At 46.0% G+C, this 21,967-nt stretch overlaps 2 protein-coding genes across 2 annotated transcripts; one reads left to right on the top strand and one right to left on the bottom strand.

The window, feature by feature from the left end:
* Positions 1-1,056: 1,056 nt before the first annotated feature.
* Positions 1,057-5,555, bottom strand: LOC119876345 (basic proline-rich protein-like). The gene is made up of 3 exons (XM_038538957.1): positions 5,395-5,555; positions 4,121-5,361; positions 1,057-1,205 (listed from the first exon to the last, which is right to left on the bottom strand). The coding sequence occupies exons 1-3, from the start codon at positions 5,553-5,555 to the stop codon at positions 1,057-1,059; spliced, it is 1,551 nt and encodes a 516-aa protein (XP_038394885.1).
* On the top strand, positions 5,518-21,719 carry TYW3 (tRNA-yW synthesizing protein 3 homolog). The gene is made up of 6 exons (XM_038541653.1): positions 5,518-5,790; positions 8,901-8,981; positions 10,410-10,508; positions 10,726-10,797; positions 13,043-13,176; positions 20,655-21,719. The coding sequence occupies exons 1-6, from the start codon at positions 5,554-5,556 to the stop codon at positions 20,872-20,874; spliced, it is 843 nt and encodes a 280-aa protein (XP_038397581.1). The 5' UTR covers positions 5,518-5,553; the 3' UTR covers positions 20,875-21,719.
* The last annotated feature ends 248 nt before the right edge of the window (positions 21,720-21,967 follow it).

Genomic DNA, 21,967 nt, shown 5'->3' with positions numbered 1-21,967 from the left:
TGGATCGTACTGTTCTTAATTCTGCAACACGCTTTTTCCTCTCTACATTAAATTTTTGAGATTGATCAATGGTGAAACACTTAGCTTTATGACGTTCGTTCATTTTAACAAAGGAGGAAACCATTAAGGACTAATGCTTTGGACACAATGTAAGGACACTGCTTTGTATGTGACCTTTTATAAATTATAAGGGTCATTTACAGCTAACCTTTTTGCCCTACCACTGTTATTATTTTTTCTATCACTGTTACTATTGACCTGAACACTTAGAAAAGGTAAAGAACATTTGAATATAAAAATAGCCAATTACGGAAACCTACCATACCTACAGGGATATAATGAAAGGGTTTTGACTCTATCTCCACTATTTTGCATGTGTGTTATCACGATTTCTTGAAACTAGCCACATCAAATATTTAGTTAGGCTCTGTCACCACTCAGAACATCACTGTTAACTTCTGGAATAATAATAATTATTATTTTAAATATCTTATGTATTCATGAGAGACAGAGAGAGAGAGAGAGAGAGAGGGAGAGAGGCAGAGACACAGGCAGAGGGAGAAGCAGGCTCCATGCAGGGAGCCCTACGTGGGACTCGATCCCAGGGTCTCCAGGATCAGGTCCCTGGGCGGAAGGCAGGCGCTAAACCGCTGAGCCACCGAGGTGTCCCAACTTCTGGAATAATTATATTCATCAAGCATGAGTTGGTGAAAGATGAAAAAGAGTTGCAGAAACTAGGACTTGAAAGAATTCAGACTATTACTATACGGAAGCTCAACACAGGCTGCTCAGAACAGAGCTCGTGCCAACTATCAATGTCAATCCATGTACACGGGGTAACCGAAAGCATTTTGACCGTGTCACTAGTGGAAAGTTCTTGACAGAAGGAATCGAGAGTTGTATCATTTTAAAACCCTTTAATTTTAAGAGCTGCCGTGTAGTACCTAGCCCAGAGGAGCCCGCAAACTGTCCATCGCTAGAAGGCCGTCTGGCAATGCTGTGTTCTGAACGGCAGACCTCAAACACAAGGGGGCCGAAACAGGTGGAGACCTAAACCTAAGGTCGCCTAGAGCGGCGAGGCGGTCCCTGAGGGGGACACCCGTGCAGCGCGAGGACCCGAGGACCCGAGGAAGCAGCTCGCTCCGTGCCTACCAGCAGTCTCGCCACCGGCTTTCCATCTGGGTCTTCACTCGCGCTGGGTATTTCTCAAGACAAGAAAGTGCAAATACAAAGACAAAGAAACCCAAAACAAAAACAAAAGCAAAAAGCCCACCACCAAGAACAACAAAACAAGGTTGCCCAGCTCAGAGTTTTCCACTCTGGAAATAAGAACATGGCTTTTTTTTTTTTTTTTTTTTTCCTTTTTGTCGTCAGCGAGCAGTTCTGGAGCAAGCACGGGTTTTGGAATCCGACAGCCTCAGCAGGAGTCCCAGCTCCACGAGTTACCAGGCCCACAGGGCCTCCCTGGGGGCGTGGGGGGGGGGCTCGCTGAGCTTCTTCACCTGAAAATGGCTCGCACCCCGCACCCCAAAATGTCCCAGCCCCTCTCCCAGCTCCTGTTCACTGTGCTCTCATTCTTGCACACAGCTACACAAGATCTGTAGCTCCTGTTCCACTTCCCAACTATTTATTTCTTCCTACTATTTCTTTCTTTCATTTCTTGCATCTACCTTTTTACCAACAGACATGATTATTATCCCCAAAGAACTGCAGCAGTAGTAAAAGCAAAACTACCGTGAAATAGGATGTGTCAAAATTATCTAACACATACATTTCCCGCCCCCCACCCCTACATTTTGACATCTGCTAAGCTTCGAGAAAAGAACAAAGGAAGGAGGAAATTCTTCCTTAATACTGGATTTAGAAACCCTGCTGCCTTGCCTAGCAGTACCATCCTGTCCTACTGAGCTTGTAAGGCACACCCTTGACAGCGCTGCCTCCTACTTTGCTCTGTCCATATTATTTCCCATTGAGCCTTTGCCACTATGATCGATCAGGCTCCAATCTGCACAAACTGCCTTTGAAAACCCCCTCCACTACCCACAGGATCATTACCTGCTTCGTAATACATAAGGTGCTATGTCAAAGGGAATAATAAAAAGATTAAAATAATACAACACACTAATTATCATCCTTAAACCCCTAATACCCGGTTTCTTCTAAAAAGCACGTTTTTGGATTTTTATTTTTTAAAGATTTTACTTATTTATTCATGAGACGCACACAGAGAGGCAGAGCCACAGGCAGAGGGAGAAGTAGGCTCCCTGCAGGGGGAGCCTGATGCGGGACTCGATCCCAGGACCCCCCGGATCACGCCCTGAGCCGAAGGCAGACGCTCAACCGCTGAGCCACCCAGGTGCCCTAAAAAGCACACTTTTATCTCCACTAGCATAATTATTTTCACGACAGGTAGAAAAGCAACCATTTAATTGTATGTAGAAATGGAAATAAAATCACCATCCATTTTATGGATGAGAAAACATTCCAAGAGGTTAAGAGAATCACCGGGTCGCCCAGAAGCAGAACTAGAACCTAAGCCCTCTATCTTAAACACTGGTGGGAGATTTTTTTTCCCCCTTAGTGTACAATCCTTTTCCTGTCACCCTTTGAAATGTTGGCATAGAGGACCCTTCGCTTCTTAAAAATATACTTTCTAATGATGATAGTGAGGCAGGCTGTGCTAGAAATACGAAATTCAACTAACCTGCAGGTAGGATCCCCTATTTTATGATTAAGGTCATCTGCTCAGAGTGTGAGATTTTTCACATGCCTCTAAGCTAGGAGGATCCACTAGTGATACCCAGGACATGATTCTATTCGGAAAACTAATCATTTCCTGATCTGTAAAATGGGGCCAGTACTGCCTAGTATAGGATTCTTGTGAAGATGAACTGCAACAGCACAGGGGGGAGCTTCACAGCAAGCCCAGCAGGCAATAAGCTCCATTATTCAGACTAAACCATTTGCATGTCAGCAGGCCCCTCACCTTGCAACTAGGGTTTTTAAATAGATTTTTTCTATTTGTCAGACCTGAACTTTAGATTAGAGGACCTGGTTTTTAAGTTTTGGTTGTACTTTTGCCCTATAAAAAGTTGCCAAGCATACTTTGGAAATCTGGGAAACACAGGACTTACAATTCCTCCTTAAACTGTGATTGTTTCTATGTTCTGTTTCAATCTGTCCGGTTTAACTAAAAACTAAGGGGATGAGGAAAATGTCAGAAATTGTACTTTAGCACAGAATGAAAAAAATCAAGTCACAAAGCCAGAGCAGGGCACTTAGGAGAGAAGAATGTAAGTAAAATTAAATAAGAATTTCTGGCAAGACATGAAAAAATAAGAACTTGGAAAGAGAATCATCGTTACCAAATGTGCTGCCGTTGACCAAGAATGCCTCACTGTTAACCTTTTTTGTTGTTTTTATTAGCCTTAAGCCAGAAATGCAAAACAACAGCAAAAAACAAAACTTAAAAGTAGTCTAAGAAAAGTGTGTTCCCGGCTGTGCGCCCTGGTGAGGTCACTTGTCTGGGGTGGATCTCGGGGCCCACCCGAGAGGGGGTGGCGGGTGGCGAGGAAGGGCTGGGTCGGTGGTTCTAAAGCCCTCCCGGGTCCTGGATGGACGGGGGGGGGGGGGGGGGGGGGGGGGGGGGGGGGTGCTGGGCTTGCAGCGCCCCAGGAGCCCGGGGGGGGGGGGGGCGGGGCTGGGCGCTGAGCACGCTCGGGGCGCGGGGGCCGCAGTGGGGGCCGCAGAGGGACCCGCACAGTCCGAGGTCCCTGCTCACCGGGGCTCCGCGAACACCCAGTGAACACCCAGCGATGCCTTTACGCCCTGTTTTGTGATTTTTTTTTTTCCCTTTGAAAATTATTCGGGGCGGGGGAGGAGGGAGTCAAAGAAACTCTCCAAAAATAGGACCGCAGCTCGGAAGGCTGGGGAGCTCGGGAGCCCCGCGGTCGCGGTCGCTGGAGCCCTAGAGGGGAACCCGGGGGAAGGGAGACGGGCACTGGGGGGGGGGGGCGGGGGGCTGGGCGCCAGGGGGAGCGGGGTGCGCTCCGAGCTGGGCACTGGGGGGGGGCGGGGGGCTGGGCGCCAGGGGGAGCGGGGTGCGCTCCGAGCTGGGCACTGGGGGGGGGCGGGGGGCTGGGCGCCAGGGGGAGCGGGGTGCGCTCCGAGCTGGGCACTGGGGGGGGGCGGGGGGCTGGGCGCCAGGGGGAGCGGGGTGCGCTCCGAGCTGGGCACTGGGGGGGGGCGGGGGGCTGGGCGCCAGGGGGAGCGGGGTGCGCTCCGAGCTGGGCACTGGGGGGGGGCGCGGGGCTGGGCACCAGGGGGAGCGGGGTGCGCTCCGACCTGGGCACTGGCGGGGGCGGGGGGCTGGGCGCCAGGGGGAGCGGGGTGCGCTCCGAGCTGGGCACTGGGGGGGGGGGGCGCGGGGCTAGGCACCAGGGGGAGCGGGGTGCGCTCCGAGCTGGGCACTGGGGGGGGGGGGGCGCGGGGCTAGGCACCAGGGGGAGCGGGGTGCGCTCCGAGCTGGGCACTGGGGGGGACGGGGGGCTGGGCGCCAGGGGGAGCGGGGTGCGCTCCGAGCTGGGCACTGGGGGGGGGGGCGCGGGGCTAGGCACCAGGGGGCGCGGGGTGCGCTCCGAGCTGGGCACTGGGGGGGGCGGGGGGCTGGGCGCCAGGGGGAGCGGGGTGCGCTCCGAGCTGGGCACTGGGGGGGACGGGGGGCTGGGCGCCAGGGGGAGCGGGGTGCGCTCCGAGCTGGGCACTGGGGGGGACGGGGGGCTGGGCGCCAGGGGGAGCGGGGTGCACCCGGAGCTGAGCACTGGGGGTGGGGGGGCACGGGGCCCTGCGCCAGGAGGGGGGCCTGGAGCCTGGGGAGCAGGGCGCCTGTGGAAGGGCGCGGGGGACTGGGCAGGGCCTGGCGCCTGGAGGTTGCCGGGGGCCGTGTTTGGGAGGGGGCGCGGGCGCCTGGTGGGGGCGGGCGGGGTGCACTCGGAGCCGGGGACTGGTGGGGCGGGCCGGGGACCTGGGGGGGAGCGGGGTGCGCTCGGAGCGGGGCACTGGGGGGGACGTGGAGGGGTCGCGGGGGGGGCGGGCGTCTGAGGGTAGCGGGGGGCGCTCGGAGCCGGGCACTGGGGGCGGGCGCTGCCGCGGGGACGGCCGAGCTCGGGGCCCGGCGGCGGGAGCAGGGCGCCTCTCGGAGGAGGCCGGGCTGGGAGGGCCTGGCGGCCGAGCAGCCTGCAGCCCCGCGGGGGCGCCCCCGGCCGGCAGCTGTCGCGGGCTCCGCGGGACACACGCGGGGCGGGCGCGTGACCGCAGCCGCGCTCGGCTGCTCCGGGGACGCGCGCAGGGCTCCCCCGCGGCCTCCACGGACGGGGACGTCCGCGCGGCACTTACCGGCTCCGGGGCGAGCTCCCGCCGCAGGGGGGACGGGCCTGGGTACTTAACCGGCCGGCCCCGCCTCGCCCGCGCCTGCCCCGCCCCCGGGGGCCCGGCGCCGCCCGGGGCGCGCGCCGACGAGGAGGTTTGGGCCTTCCCGGCCGCCGCCGCCGCAACATGGCGGCCCCCAGGGAGCGGCCAGGGCCGCGGTCCGCGCCGAGCCTCCGAGGCCTCCCCGGCACGGATCGCGCTGCAGAATTCGGGAGATGGAAGGCGCAGTGTCTGGGCCGCGCGGACCTCAGCCGGAAGGGCAGCGTGGACGAGGGTGCGGCGGGACTCGTGCAGCTGCTGAACGGGCGCGAGCAGTACTTCACCACCAGCTCCTGCGCCGGGCGCATCGTCCTCCTGGACGGGGTGAGGCCCCGCGTCCCGGCGGCGGCCCCGGGCTGCGCTCCGCGGGGTGCTCCGGGCGCCTAGGGTGCAGCGCAGAGGTGGAGCCGGGCCGGTGCCCTGGGGACCGAACGTGCCCGCCAACCCCGGTGCTGGCTCAGAAGCCGGGGATGGGGCGGCCCCGGCGCCCGACCAGCCCCCGGGGGACGGCGACGCTGCAGTCCGGGGCTTTCGGGGCTGCCCCGCGGGGCGAGGCGCCTTCCTCCGCCGTGGCACCGCGACCCCCGGACGGCCGCCCCCGGGAGTGGGGCGAGGGGGCTGGGGGCTGGGGGCTGTGGGGCCGGAGGCGGGGCTGCGACCTGGGGCTTGGGGGCGGGGCCTGGGGGCTGGAGGCGGGGCTGGGGCTTGGGGGCGGGGCCTGGGGCTGGAGGCGGGGCTGGTGCTTGGGGGCGGGGCCTGGGGGTTGGAGGCGGGGCTGGTGCTTGGGGGCGGGGGCTGGAGGCGGGGCTGCGGCCTGGGGCTAGGGGGCGGGGCCTGGGGGCCGGAGGCGGGGCTGGGGCTTGGGGGCGGGGCCTGGGGGCTGGAGGCGGGGCTGGGGCTTGGGGGCGGGGCCTGGGGGCGGGAGGCGGGGCTGCGGCCTGGGGCTAGGGGGCGGGCCCTGGGGGGCGGGGCCTAGGACTGGGGGCGGGGCCGAGGGCTGGGTGCTGGGCGGGGGCGGGGGCCGGGGTCGGGGCCGCGCTGCCCCCAGCGGCCGGCTCGGTTAGTGCGGCGCCCGTCACTTACCTGTGGCCGCTGGGCGCTGGGGTGGGTCTGAGCGGGCGGCCGGGCCCCCAGGCTTTGCAGGGATGCTGCGTGGACTCCAGGCTAACTGTGGGACTTCCTGGCTCTGTGGCTTCGGGAGGGTCACCTGAACTCGGCCCCCTCCCTGTTGCGTGAACTCGGGATCGTAGACCATCAGCTTCCTCGGGATTGCCGGGTACCTGGAGGCGCTTGGCGTCCCCTGGCCGTGTCCAGTGCGCTGCAGAAGTCACCTGCGTGTCAGTGTTAGGTCAGATTCAGTGCAGAGCATGAAAACACAGCACGCTCATAAACTCGCGTTCAGATTTAGATCATTTGCTGCCCCCCCCCCCCCCAGCTTAGCAGGGCCTGTATATATATATATATATTTTTAAGATTTATTTATTTATTTATTCATAGAGACACAGAGAGAGAGAGAGGGAGAGGCAGAGACACAGGCAGAGGGAGAAGCAGGCTCCATGCAGGGAGCCCTACGTGGGACTCGATCCCGGGGTCCCCAGGATCAGGCCCCGGGCTGCAGGCCTGTATATTTTTATATGGCCCCCACTGCATCCTAAGCGTGGCACTAGCTGGGCTTGCTCTCTGCCTCCCCCTATTTCTACTGCCTTATTTTACCTGGATTTCTGTAGTGTTTTCCTAAGGCCACTCACCTACCTTCTCTGCCCCAAACTATGCTACATGCTGTTTACAGATTCACCTCCTTAAAGACAACTCTGTGCATGTCACTTACCTGTGCTGAAATCCTTTATTATATCAGAAAATCCAAACCCCTACTCTGATACACCTTCCAACCCTTCTGCTGCTCTCTTATTTCCTACATCTCCATGTTTATCCAATTACCCAAATATTATTTTTTCCTCTTGTATTTAACCTGCCTTTGCCCTTATTCATATTTACTTCTCCTGAAATGTTCCCCGCCCCCCATCTCTGTGTATTTGAGATGTGACTCCCAAAACCCTCTCATGGAAACACAGGCGGACAGGCCCACTTGTCACCACTGCTTCTTCTGAACTGCCTTAGGATTTTTTGAGAACCTCCTTTCATGTTATGTATATTATTTGTCTTCACTTAGCCTTATTTCAGAAAGGATTTGCATCAACTTACTTGAAAAGCAATACAAGAAGAAAAATTGAAAGTGGGAAAATCTGGATGAAGGAAGTATGGATAAGATGAAGCTACAGACAGCATTAGTTCCCAGACAGGCCCTCTAGGTTCTATAAATTTACTAGAAGTGGGTTAGCATCAGATCAGATCAGATCAATGCTCTAACATTTAGAGCAGCCAGCATAAGGTCCAATAAACGTCACAGAGGTCATTCAATGAAAGCAAACCAGTTATTTAGGACCAGCACAGCTCTTCCCCTTTCCAGAGCTAGACAGCCAAATCTCCTGTGAACTCATTGTAAAAAATAGTTACTTTGTAAAAATATAGGGATTTAAGAATAAGCCTGCTCTCCTACATCCTGTTTCCAGCCTCCCTGAGGGTAGGATCTGTTTATCCCGAGTCTAATAGAACTTTACAAATAAACATTTTTTTCAGTTAATAAACAAAAGATATGATGTGAAGGTATTGGCTTCTTGAAGCTTTGACTTTGCAGCCCTAGCTCTGCCCTTTGGGACTCTATATAGTCTGGCCCAGATCCTTTAGAGACTAGAGACATAGGGTGTGAACAGCTCACTTGTCAGTAAAAAGTAATAGGTCCTCTGTGGGATTGGGACAGTGCCTTCTTACAAAGGGAATTCCATGGTTTTTTGTTTTTAAATATTGTACAAGCCAAGGGGCACCTGGGTGGCTTATTCAATGGAGCATGTGACTTGATTTTGGATGAGGTCATGATCTTAGGGTCGTGGAGCCTGCTTAAGATTCTCTTTCCATCTCCCTCTGCCCAGTCCACCTCCCTACCCCCATCCCCAGCTCTTGTTGTGCTCTCTCCTCTCTCAATCTCTTTCTCTCTCTCTCTCTCTCACACACACACACACACACAAATATATATATATATATATACACACAAATATATATATATATATATACACACACATATATATACACACATACATATAGTGCAAGCCAAATAAAACAGAGTGCAACTCAGGCCCGCAAGCATACAACCTCTTACAAGAATCTCTTTTCTCCTGACAAAATTACAACCATATTTCAGAAATACTAAAATATGTTTTTTGTTTTGGGTTAACTTTACCCAAAGCCTAGTGAATTGTTCTCAGTAATACTTAAAATTACTACTAATTAATTTAAGAAAGCTTACAATCATGCCAAGCATTGTATTTATTATTTGTATAAATATCACATGATTAAATTACATTTTTTTTATATTTCAGGGTATAAATGGTTTTGAAGTTCAAAAGCAAAACTGCTGCTGGCTACTGGTTACACACAAACCTTGCGTAAAGGATGATGTGGTAAGTTTTTATGTGTAAACAGAAATAAACTTGTAACTCATAACACATTAAATACATTTGAAAAGAATAAGACATTCAAGGTGATTTATGTGGATAATTACAATGACTGAAGATTAGAAAGCCTGAAGAGAATTATTACAGTGTTTTTCTTTATTTATAGGAGATAAAATATAAATATGTATATAAGCATTACTTATTGCTTAAGAAAACACATCCTCTTGGACATAGGGAGTGCATGGATGTTGGACACATATATAAATGGAAGATTTGACTTTCATTTCGACCATTCGATAACTCTGTAACCTGGAACAAATTATACAAGGAGAAAGGAGCTAGGAGAAAGGGATTAGTACTATCTGTATACTGCCAGCATACTGATAGAAATAAATTATGCATTACTTACCTGGATTGCTTCTTGTAAATCTTCCTATCTGTCCTGGGTTATTTAGTTTCAGAAATTAAAATCTTGAAATGAGTTCATGTAAGTCTGTATCATTCAGGCACTTTACCTGTTCAGGTGCTCAAATGTCTTAGGGTACTCACTCACTCTTCATCTCCTTCTGTGGGGACTGGTTCTTTCTGTGTAGTTGCCCTTGTCCTCTTCTGCTGCAGACAGTCTTTGTGGCAGGAAAGATAGCTGCCAGCAGCCCCAGCAGAAAAAGACTTCTTGCTGATAGTCAGATATCATTCCCAGAGGATCCTGAGTCATCCTGCGTGGATGAGAGGTCTTCCCCCTGAGATCAGTAATTTCTGCCAGTAGAGTGGAATACTGTCCTTCCTCAGACCTAGGCACTTGGCATGTCTGCTATTATGATAGCAGGAGTCATGAGTGATAGGGTCACGATTGGCAGTCCCACCGGAATCAAATGGTGTGAAGAAGAGAGAGGATACTGCCCAAGGATACGAGGTGGACAGAAATAACAACCGCCTCGTATGAATTCTAACTCAGACATACATGTGTCTCAAACTTCAATCTAATAACAAAGCATTTAAACAGAACTTTTATATCATATTCCTTTATTTTTTTTTTAAGTAGGCTTTATGCCCCACATGGGGCTTGAACTCACGACCTCAGGATCGAGAGTCACGTCCTCTAGAGAATGAGCGAGCCCAACGCCCTCAGACCGTATTCCTTAATGAAAATCTGTTATGGAGTTACATAGTAGTTTACTTTTCAAGGTATGGCTGGAAAGAAAGACACAAGAGGTTTATGGGAGAACTAGAAATCAGGTCTTTGAAAAGAATAAGCAGATTAATCAGTTTTTGGAGAACGAGGACTGAGAAAGCAGAGTGAAAAGTTGTTGCAGAAAAAGGATGCTGGATGACTCTGAATGTTTCTGAGAAAAACTGAAGTTGCATATGGTAAAGGGTCACCAATGAAAAGGATCGTATATTGGTGTCTGATACCAATATTTTTCATTTGTTTAGATTGCGGCTCTGAAGAAAGCAAATGGCGATGCCATTTTGAAATTTGAACCACTTGTTCTTCATGTGCAGTGTCGACAGTTGCAGGATGCACAGATTCTGGTAAAATTGTATGATTATACTTGAATTTAGTATGTGGGTAGACTTGATTCTAAGCTTTAAATCTACCAAAAAAATAATGTGATATTAGTTTTTTAGTTGACTAGTTTTTTAATTTAATTATAGGTTTGGGGTGACATATGTTTCTGCAATTTGTAGAGCTAACCAGTTTATCTGATTAGCCAGATTATGAGAATTTAACCAATTCATTTTCTTACAGCATTCAGTGGCAATAGATTCTGGTTTCAGGAACTCTGGCATAACCGTGGGAAAGAGAGGAAAGACTATGTTGGTAAGATAACTTTTGACAAAAAACAATTCTTTGGGCATGAAGCGATTCATACTATTGAATAACTTCATTAGACTCCTCTGCTTCTAATCTCTCCCTCCTCAAACCTTCTTGCCATTCCCTTGCTCAGAAATCTTCAGTACCTTACTCTTTCCTACAGACAAGAATACGGAGTTCTTAGATTTGCATTTGAGCTCTTATTTTACAGAATCCTCCTCTGCTTACTTTCAGCCTGATTCCTAAATAGTCAAGACTCCATTTAATAAGCACCATGATATAGTGGAAAGAATCATAGGCAGGGGGTCTAAAGTCCTCTACACGGATACTGGCTGCACCACAGCCATGCTGTATGAACTTGGGGAAGCTCCTTAATCCCTCAGGTCTGACTTTCCTTGGCCATATCAGGAGTCCGGCAAACTACTGTGCGGGGGCCAAGTCCAGTCCACGGAAGGTCAAATCCCACTACTCTCACTTGGTAAATTACTATCACAGGTTGCTTTTGTGCTACGGTGGTAAAACTGGGCAGTTGTGACAGATAACATATGGCCGCAAAGTCAGAAATATTTACTCTCTATCCTTTTACCAAAAAAGTTTGCCAGCACTGGACTAGATGATCTTTACAGCCCTTTCTAAGCCTCCAGCTGAGTCCTTTCCTGGCCAAGTCAGCGCCTAGTGATTTTGCCCTGTTCTGATCTGTGGTATTTACTATTTGTAAAGGTATATGTTCTTTGCTTTTGGCCTATTTCAGGTTTTCTCCGATGCTGGCTCCCTCGACTTTTCCTATTTTCCATTTATTTTTTAACAAATTGCTCATTCCTCGTATAGAGATGGCTTACAAAAGAAGATACCTACAAAAAAGCGTACCTAGATAGAAAGTCAAAGCACACAGTACTGATTTGTGTCCCTCTCCTTCCCCTACACTCCATCTGGTAGCCCAAGCAAGAAAGAACCATTCGTTCGCTTTCCATTCCTTTGCCTTCTACATTCAGTTACACATCCTGTCACATCTGCCTCTAACTTCCTAACGCCCAGCTCCACCTTTCCTCTCCCTCTGTCCCTGCCTCTACTTAAGCCATCATGGTCCCTCCCCTCGGTCTTTACAGTGGTCTCCGACTGGTCTTCGGGCTACCCATCCTCTCCTTCGGTGCCCCTAAGCCAACACTATCTGAATCCCCCTTTTAGAAAAGTCAGGGTCTCCCTATATTTCCCTTGGTATTCAAGGCCTTACCCTAACTATTTTCCATTTACCTTATTCATGCTCATCTCCTGCTAGCATACTTATGCTCCAGCCAGAGAGAAAACTATTAGTTATTTCCCAAATGTATCATGTTCTTTCATGTCTCCATGACTATAGGTAACTCATTTTCTGGCTGGAATGTCCCCTGACCCCATTCTTACATTGCACTTAAAAAAATCCTAACTCAAATGCTATCTTTCCCATAAAGCCGAGGCATGAGTCCCAACTAGTTGTTCCTCTTCCACAGTTCCTTAGCCCCGCGTGGGTGTATATATGTACGTGTACGTGTCTATCTCTTTCCTGGCGTAGGACCTATGTTGTGATTCTTTGTTCACTTGTTTATTTCCTGTTTTAAAATGTTGGCTCTTAAAGGCAGGGATCATATTATATTTATCTTGTGTCTTCCCACCTCAGTAAAAGTCCACTGAAAGAAGTTGTATCTCTCCTAATAGTTTTCATCGCTGGTTCTTAACCTGTTTGCACTGTTTGGATTTACTTGGAACACATTGACTGTTTCAGGAACAGGTTCACTAAGATGGGCGACCCTAAAGCATGGAGAAAGCAGCCACTTCGTGAGATAGAACAGGCACGGCTTATTCTTACAGCCACACACTCTGCTCAGGCAGCAGTGAGTGGCTCTTCCGCAGCCAGTCCCCTTCGATTTTCCCTTGAAGCTTTTGTTGAGCTTGCATTTATTTCTTCTCTTTAACTAGTGTATTAAAGCTTTCTAGGCTTTAGTGAGACTGAAACTTAAACAGTGATGGGATTTTTCAGAGAAGATCTGCTTCTCTGAAAGACAATGTGTAGAATGACTTTCTTAAGAAATAACTTCATGTGATGGGAAACCCTAATCTTCAGTTCCGCTGTGTTTAGCTAAAGGATATTAAAGCGTCAAATCCTGTAATAGAACCAAACTATGTTTAAACACAGCCCTGACTGGGACTTGTCTGTAGTTATCTTCAGTGTCTCTAGTACATAAGTGATCATATCTAAGTCGTTTGTTCCCTGTAGGCTGTCCGGAGCACCCATGGCTTAGAAGTTCCATTAAGCCATAAGGGAAAACTGATGGTGACCGAGGAATATATCGACTTCCTGTTAAAGATAGCAAATCAAAAGATGGAGGAAAACAAGAAGAGGATTGAAAGGTATAGTAATTGGATATTTCTGTCTTACTCTTATCTATCTAGGTCATCTTTGAAAATATCGATACACGCCATCTTCAGTTTATACTCCCAACTGCTTTTGTATTTGTAGTCTTATCACAGATAATAAAAAAAAGGATCAAAGTAATAGATGAGAGTAGCCCAGACTGTAACGGGTACTACGTGGCGTGTAAAGGGGAAGCGCCGTGGAGGACAGCGGGACAGGACTGCCGGCAGCCGGCCTAAAGGAGAGAAACCTAATCCCTCCGGTAAGAGAGCCCAACGGCGGTGACAGGGACCCGGTGACAGGGACCGTAACTGATCAAGTTGAAGGCAGCCAGGAAGCGGTGCACTCCCCCCTGGATGTGATCCACTGGACAGTATCAAGAATCTCCTTTTGGGGAGAGCAACCTGGTTAATTTTAACGTAATAAATATTTTACATACGCGGCTGGTTCGTATGGATTGGATCTAGAATTGCCGTAATTGTCCCAGGAGGAAGGATTGTGGCTGTCAATTCACATCTCTCTACTTCTCTTCTCCTTTAACTTTACCTCCTCTCACATTACTTTCTTTTCAACTTTTTCATAAAAATAAGAGTTTTTGACATAAAGAAGTGACTATAGTGTTGCCTTTCTTATATGAAAGCGAGGCCAGCAATCTACCATCAGCAAGACGTATGCCCCCGAGTTCTTCGAGGAGTAACGGCCGACGTGTTGTCATTTCCCCTTCTCCCCATCCCCTTGCCTACCTCACAACCAGTCAGTCACTGCCCAAGTAATTCTTAAATCGTTCTCTTCCCATCTGTACTTGTCACACTCTTTATTCCACACCTGCAATAGCCTTGTTACCTGTCTCATAATAGAAGGTTTCTAGCGTGTCTCTGCCTCGCCATACTCTGTATCACCTTCCGAATCCTGTCTGTAAAGTGCAGAGAAATCCTATTATTTAACTTGCCTGCTTAAAATTCTTTAATACCTACTTTTTTTTTTTTTTTTTTGAGGTAGCTAAGGCTATCAGCGCCAGTGGTAGCAGTATACGATGGTGGGAAGAGGTAGAAATTTGGCTCCAGGAGCAGAACTGAGTTTGACTCCAGCTTCCACCACAACTTACTCAACTCTCTTGATGTCACTTTTCTTCTCTCTAACTTGGGAGATGTACATATCTTAAATAACAACTTTAGCATACATTAAACAGCATCTACCTAATGACCGGCCCTATCCCTGTCACGTCATGGACTCTCAGGGTAGGGTAGCTCTTTTCCTCCTCTATTGGCACATACAGAAAATAAACCTGTGATCACGTCGGTACCACTGTCCGGGCTCTCTTAACGAGGACTTCTCATTTCAGCCACAGAATTCACAAAATTATTCAAGTGACTGTTTCTCAGTTCTTTCAACAATGGTCTACATTTTCCATTCTAGATACATGGGAGAGACATTAACTCATTATATACATTGGATTTCTTAGGGCATGAGAGCTTAATTTTCCAGTAGGAAGGACCCTGGTTGAAAACCGCTGTGGGGTGACCTGGCTACAAGGTGCTTTGAGCAAACATTCTGAATGAAGTGACAATATCCAGTAAGTGCTGAGGAGCACCCAGCCGCTTCACCAGACTACAGAGTCTGAACTACATGTAGGTACTTACAGTAACATTCCACAAGTTGACTACATTTCTTAGACTGTATTCCAGTGAGGCTCTTTGCTAAAATATAGGAAGTAACAAATCAGTTTCTCTGTTTCCTTACTTGAATTTCAACAAGATTATAAATATAGCCCAAGAGCAACTAACTATACACCTGGTGAAGTTAATTGAGCCACGTTCACTAACTATAAAATCAAATTATACTTTAAATCCATTGACTCAAAAATATGTTTTGAGATTATAGTGTGCATGCTGCTATCAAGAGAGCCATGCTCATCATATAAAATCAGGGAAAAATTAAAGAAGGGTAAAAAGTGTCTTAAGATACTGATTAGAAGATTACATGTGAATTCAGAAAGGGGGAACAAATTAGAAAGCTCCCTTGGGAACAGCTGTACTTTCAACCAAATGCAGAAAAAAAGTTACCCTTCTGATGTGGAAAAGTGAAAAAAATAAACATTGGAGGTGATAAGTTCTGCAGTCAGACCTTGAGTACTAAAAATGGGTTCGTCATAGGACCAAAGTTTCACAATTCAAATAACTATGGTAGAATTTTTAAAAGTCAAATCCTGATGAGTCACATTTCAGCAATAAATGATCTACGGGCAGCCTGGGTGGCTCAGGGGTTTAGCGCCACCTTCAGCCCAGGGCGTGATCCTGGAGACCCGGGATCAAGTCCTACGTCGGGCTCCCTGCATGGAGCCTGCTTCTCCCTCTGCCTGTGTCTCTGCCTCTCTCTCTCTCTCTCTTTTTGTCTCTCATGAATAAATAAATAAAATCTTAAAAAAAAAGAAAAGAAATGAAATGATCTAGGAACATAAAAATCAGAGTTAAATGGTAAAATGTTCTTAATATAAAAAAGGTCTTGTTTCTGTAAAACAATTCCCAAGGCCACTTGTTAGTGGGAAGAATAAAATAAATTTATATATAATGATTTCCAGGTAAAAAATACGAAAGTTTGGAGATCTATTTACCAATTATAAGAAGGAGGCTATCTTTGGACCTGTTAATAAGAGATCAGGACTGACTTGGGTCAGATGAAACCACACATTTGACTATGAGCAAAACGAAATTAGCCATGTTCTGTGTTCCTCTCTTCACTAACTTGTAGTAAGAAAATGCTAAGAGTAAAGGGGCTGAATCAGTTGGCATATAATACTGTTGGTAAAGCAAAATGGACAGAAAAAGTTAATGAACCTATTTCCAATGGTTGGTGGGTTTTTATTAAACTCTTCTTATTTTTTATGGTAAAATATATATGACATAAAATTGGCCATTTTAACCATATATTTCAATAGCATTATGTACACTCACATGTAACGCAGCCCCCACCATCGCCACTGTCCATCTTGAGAACCTTTTTGTCATCCAGACTCCCAGCCTCTGGTAACCACTATTCTATTTTCTGTTACTATGAGCTGGTCTGTTCTAGGTCCCTCAGGTAAGTGCAATCATACTGTACTTGCCCTTTCGTGTCAGGCGTATTTCACTTGTGTACCATCTTCAGAGTGTATCCATGTTGTAGCAAGTATCACAATTCTTTTTAAGGCTAAATAATACTCCATTGTATCTATATACCACATTTTATTTATCCATTCACTCATCAATGGACATTTGGGATTTCTCCATCTTTAAGTCATTGTGACTAATGCTGCCATGAACATATGTGTACAAATGTCTGAGTCCTGCTTTCCGTTCTTTTGGGCGTATACCCAGAAGTGGAATTGCCAGGTCGTATGGTGGCTGTGTTTAATTCTTTGAAGGACCGCCATGCGGTTTTATATTCCCACCAGCAACGCACAAGGGTCCCCTTTTCTCAGCACCTTTGCCAACACTTGTTTCTTGTGTTTTTTTTTTTTTTTTTTTTTTTTGAGGATTGCTATCCTGACAGGTGTGAGATGGTATCTCTGTGGTTCTGATTTGTGTTTCCTTGATGGTTCATGACATGGAGCATTTTTTCATACACCTGTGGGGAGGTATATGAAACTATCACTTTGCTGCTTTCCTTCCTGCTTGTGGTAGCTTCCTCCTTAGCTTCCTTCTGGATTCTCCTTATGATTCTGTCTCTTGGTTAATTATTGTTCTCTAAGGTACCGTTCCTTGGCCCATTGCTTCAGCTACATCCCCACATAGCGATAGGTCTTCCAAATCTCTCTCAAGTCCTGAGCCTACATATCCAATAACTTTTTGAACATATCTAATTAGAATACTCATCAGCCTTTCCTGATTAGCTTTCTTGTCCTAGTCTCAACCCTATCTCCATTTCTTTCCTTGGTTCAGATTCTTATTGTCAGTATCGTTACAGTTTATATTCCTCAGTGCAAAACAGAAATATGAACCATATTGAATTACATTAATTGTATGTATATCCTTTTTATTCCTACTGCAGTGTGCTCACATTGAAAATAGGACTGACTTCTCCCTGCCACCAACCATACACATTCACGCTTTAAGTGTTTCTTATCCCAAAACCTAACCTAGTGTCCAGCTCATAGTAGAGAACTAGTACATGTTTCCTTGAATTAATAATAAACCATAAAGGGACTTAGAAGCTAACCCATTAAGTTGAGTTCCCCAAAGTCATTGACAGTTTCTTATTTCTTATTTATATTTTCTGAGTGGCTAGCATGAGAATAGTGCTTAATAAATGTTCGCTACATTTGGTAACTGACTTTTTCCATCAATAGTGCTACTTGCAAGGCTTCAAAGTAGATTATTCCGGAGGACGTGTAAGATGACTTTGAGATAAGAGCGAGTGGGTGTAGGCTTTTACGCCATAGTCCAGGTGAGAAGGAACAGGAGCTTGAATAGCAAGATGAATGGGACTGATAGTGCAGAATGTAAACCGGACATGGGGACAGCCTAGAAATGGGGGTAGAAAGTAGGAGGGGGCAAGGATAACAGATGTCTGAGACTCCTCGTAGTCACTAGTCTTATTTTTAACAACAGAACTAAAGCAGGTAAAAAATAAGTCACACATTTCCCTATGTATTTAAGATCAAAGAAATAAATGATATAAAACACATAGTTTATTTTTGTACAGTTCCCCCTTGGATATTTAGTCCCCTCATTTTTTCCTCTCCCCTACCTTGCCAGCTTCAGTCCATCGTTGCAATTCAGCCCCAGCATTGGGTTGTTTTCCAAGGAGCATTTCATGATCTCACTTGAAGCAGGGTTCCCCCAGGGGGCGGGCCCCAACTTTGTCTGGTCTTTCTCAGGGCATGCTGAATGTGTCTTTACAGTTCTGCAGCTCCCATTAAATACTGAGCCTGAGGGCACGACCAGGTCTTTTACCTCTCTTTCCACCGCCTGGCACAGGCTCTGTCACATACCTGTTTTTTAATAAAAATGCTAGAGTTTAATCAAGGTAAAATCTAAATACGTATATATGAAAATAGCCTTATTTGTTATTTGTGAATAATGGAAGCCTAAAAGGGTATGCAATTGTGCCTAGATCTCATTATTTTTATGTTCCTATTTCAGAAATCAGAGAAATATCATATATTTTTGCAAGTGGTCCTCTAACTGACCTGAAAAACAAGAATTCATTTTCCTAGGGCTGCTCTAAAAAGTTCTGTCTGGAAGAGAATGAAGTACAAGTTGCCCTGGGGCATGATGCTCTTGACTGCAGAAGTAGAGAAACTGAAGACAATTTGATTTTCTTTGGGGTTGGGGAAGACCATTGCCTGTGCACACCTTTCTTTTTATATTCTGAGTTCTTTTTGTTGCCTGTGAGAGCTGAGAAAATCGCACTTTAAGAATTCATGGAGAGCATGTAATTGCAGAACAAATTTCTGACTTCTTGAGAAAGATAGTTTTGCAAAGAACCTTTTTTTTTTTTTTTTTTTTTTGCAAAGAACCTTTTAAAAATTCCCATTAAAAAGGACAAGGAAAAAGTATTTGAAGGAATTATTCTTGGCTTTCAGACAACAGGGTCTTTGTTCCATTTTACCAGTTGTTTTTGGGTACCCCAAAGATGTAGCTTTGAACACTTAGGTTCTTTAGTGGAAGATTAAAGTAAGGCACCTATTCCTCTTTAATTACTTTTTTTAATGTGATTGACAAAATACTTTACATGAGCTATTAATTCTCTGTGGTCATAAAAGAGCAATTTAATCTTTAATTTCCTAGGAATAAAGTATAATCCAGAAAAAAGACTTGGTTATCTGAGTCTAAAGTTCAGGGTTGGGAGGGGGACGGTAGGAAATGAAGTTGCACATCACAGATGGCCTCTTATGAGGTCAAATAGGGGCACTTCACAGCATTTGATGGCATGAATTTTTGGACTTAGCTGTTTTGTGTAAGTCATGCTACTGGGTCATTTTGTTGATATTCCAAATAGGCAGTGTGGAAGATGAAAGAAAGCCAGTCATTGACATCACCTGGGATGATGGTAGGACCTGGAGAGAAAGATCATGCCAAGTGTAGGGGTTTCCATGAATGTAAGAGACTGAACAAAATATTGGCAGATGGCATGAGGGGCAGCTAAAGGAGTTCGGTCTGGCGAAGCCTTGGTGAGCCAGCTAAATTCTGACATCTCAACTCTGCGTCAAGTGGGATACAGAAAAATAAGCATCTCCACTTGAGAGGAACGCAGAGCAGATGGTGTCTCTGCGGGGACCAGGTTTCAGTTAAGCGAGGATGGGGCGGTGTGCATTAAATTAAAAGGTTGTTACCACAGAACAGGATCTAAGAAGTCACCAATCAGTATTTTTCAAAACCTTTTGCTGTGCCTCCTACTATTATGTTTATCCTCATACTGTTACTTCCCCCTTGAGATTGATTTATTCACTGAGGAAATGTCTGTTGAGCACCTAGTATCTGCCAAGCACGGTGCTGGGTATCAAGGTATACATGAGTGGTGAGTCCTTGAAATATGGACAGGATATGTTGTGATCAGGTCAGGTGTGCATTAGAATTGTGTGGAATATTTGGAAGCAGATGAATATCTTGGGTTTTTTTTTTAGGGGAGTTTCAGAGTCTTTACAAGTAGAACTTAGCCTGGTTATTGAATTAAAGAAAGAAGAAAATTGGTCCAAACAGCAATCTATTCAGTAGGTGTCAAAAATTCTGTGACACTTTGCCATTATAATAGAATATACGGGCATGATGAGATCCTCATCATGGCAAGGGAGGTCTCAGCGTCCGGATGACTACACTTGGGGATCTAGGATATGATATCCATACTCACCTTTTTGTTCAGTGGTTATTTATTCACTTACTTTTACCGAGTGTGTCAGCATTGTACTACTTGCTAAGGATATCTTTTTATTTTATTTTATGATAAAAAAATGTTTTCAATAAATACTAAATTTGATAAAACAATGTAAAAGTATAATAATTCTGTAAAAGTAAGTATATGGGTACATGTATAAATACATTAATTCAGAATACATTGATAAATTAGAAAGAATAAAAATACCGAGAGGTTATTTCTAGATAGTTCTGTAGAGGTAGTCCGTATTTGTAACCTCATATTTTTGCTGAATTCTCTAAAGTGAGATTTTATTACGTTTATGATTTTTTATAAAGAAAAATAATTTCTCTATTTTTACCGTTTTGTTTGACTCCTACATCTGGAATAGAAATTGAGAGATAGATTACAGATTGTCAAGAGATGTTTCCAACCCAATTTTCAGCAGTGTTCTCGAAGAACTGAAAACACATCTCCCTAAATGATCATATAAAAGCAAGAAGCATATTATTTCTCCAATTCAGTTTATATTTTAAGATTTATATGAAACACTATCAAATTTATATAATTTATAACCTCTGGATGTATTTCAGTCCTTCTGTTTGAAAACACAGATATGACAGTAGTACTTATCTCTCTGCAGGTTTTACAACTGCCTACAACATGCTTTGGAAAAAGAAACTATTACTAACTCACATGCAAAAGAGAAAATCAAAGACAAAAATAATTCATCATATACTCATAAGAAGAAGAGAAACCCAGAAGCAGCATGTGGCAAATGTATTACTGAAGAAAACGCTAAAGAATGTGAAAATGATGATGACCTAGGAATGAGTGTTACCATCTTCCCTGAAGATTACTAAGATTCAGTCTTGGTAGAATAATGTGTCTAATAGACATTACAGAGCTGCTCTTTATAAGAGTACTTCAGTTTCTTGAGTGTATGAGCCACTCAGAAAACCAAGATTTCTTCTGTCTGTATATTTTAGAGAAATCCTGAACTTTTAAAAATAACTGTATAATATTTGCTCATTAGATACCATCTGCTTTAGTCACATAGAGATTCATTGCAAAAATAAAATGAACTTCTTAATGCCTCTTTTTTAAGTTTCAACTTCTACTTCTGCAAAACAAAATTGTAATACTCTTTCAAGGGAACCTTGACATTGGAAATGTTTGAGTAAAAATCATCACAACACTTAATTTCGTTTTTCACTTTGAAATCTCCAGCCTTTAAAAGGGGATGAGTTTGCTTTTTGTTGCCGTGATGTCCGGTAAGAAGTCCTTCCCTTTTTTTTGACCTTGTGGAGAAAACAACTGATAACGCTTTTTGTTCAGGACAAAATACGTGAACCTTCTTTTCTCGTTATTTCTCACAAACCAGAGCTTGCCACTGGCACAGTCCCTGCCACACAGGTAGGCTTGGGTATTTCACTAAACCTGGTCAGAAATGGTGACTTAAGACCTGGGAATCTTTATAGCATTCTTATATACTTTTTTGCAAAATTTCAAGGACTCAAAAGACTTGGGTTTGAGTTCTTAACGGTTGTATAGAAATTGGGAGGCAGGGGTGGTCCTTGAACAAATCACAGAATTTTCAAGGCCTTCCATTTCCTCTTCAGCATAATAGTTCTGACATCTGCTGTGTTGACATAACAGGAGTGCTGACAGCATCACGTTAAATAAAAATAAGAAAGTTACTAATAGACTTTTGCATATGTGTTACTGTTTCTCATTTTCATTATAAAATGATGCTTTCATACTGTGTTTTCAGAAAATATCAAATAAAAGAGAAATCACTAGTTGATCTCAGAACTAATAAATGCTAAGATAATATTACCAGAATGTCGGGACGCCTGGGTGGCTCAGTGGTTGAGCATCTGCCTTTGGCCCAGGGTGTGATCCCGGAGTCCTGGGATCGAGTCCCACGTCGGGCTCCCTGCATGGAGCCTGCTT

Source organism: Canis lupus, chromosome 6 (genome assembly GCF_011100685.1).
Source record: "Canis lupus familiaris isolate Mischka breed German Shepherd chromosome 6, alternate assembly UU_Cfam_GSD_1.0, whole genome shotgun sequence".
Lineage (NCBI taxonomy): Eukaryota > Metazoa > Chordata > Mammalia > Carnivora > Canidae > Canis > Canis lupus.
Note: the sequence above shows the minus strand (reverse complement) of the source record. Positions and strands in the feature narration are given on the sequence as shown.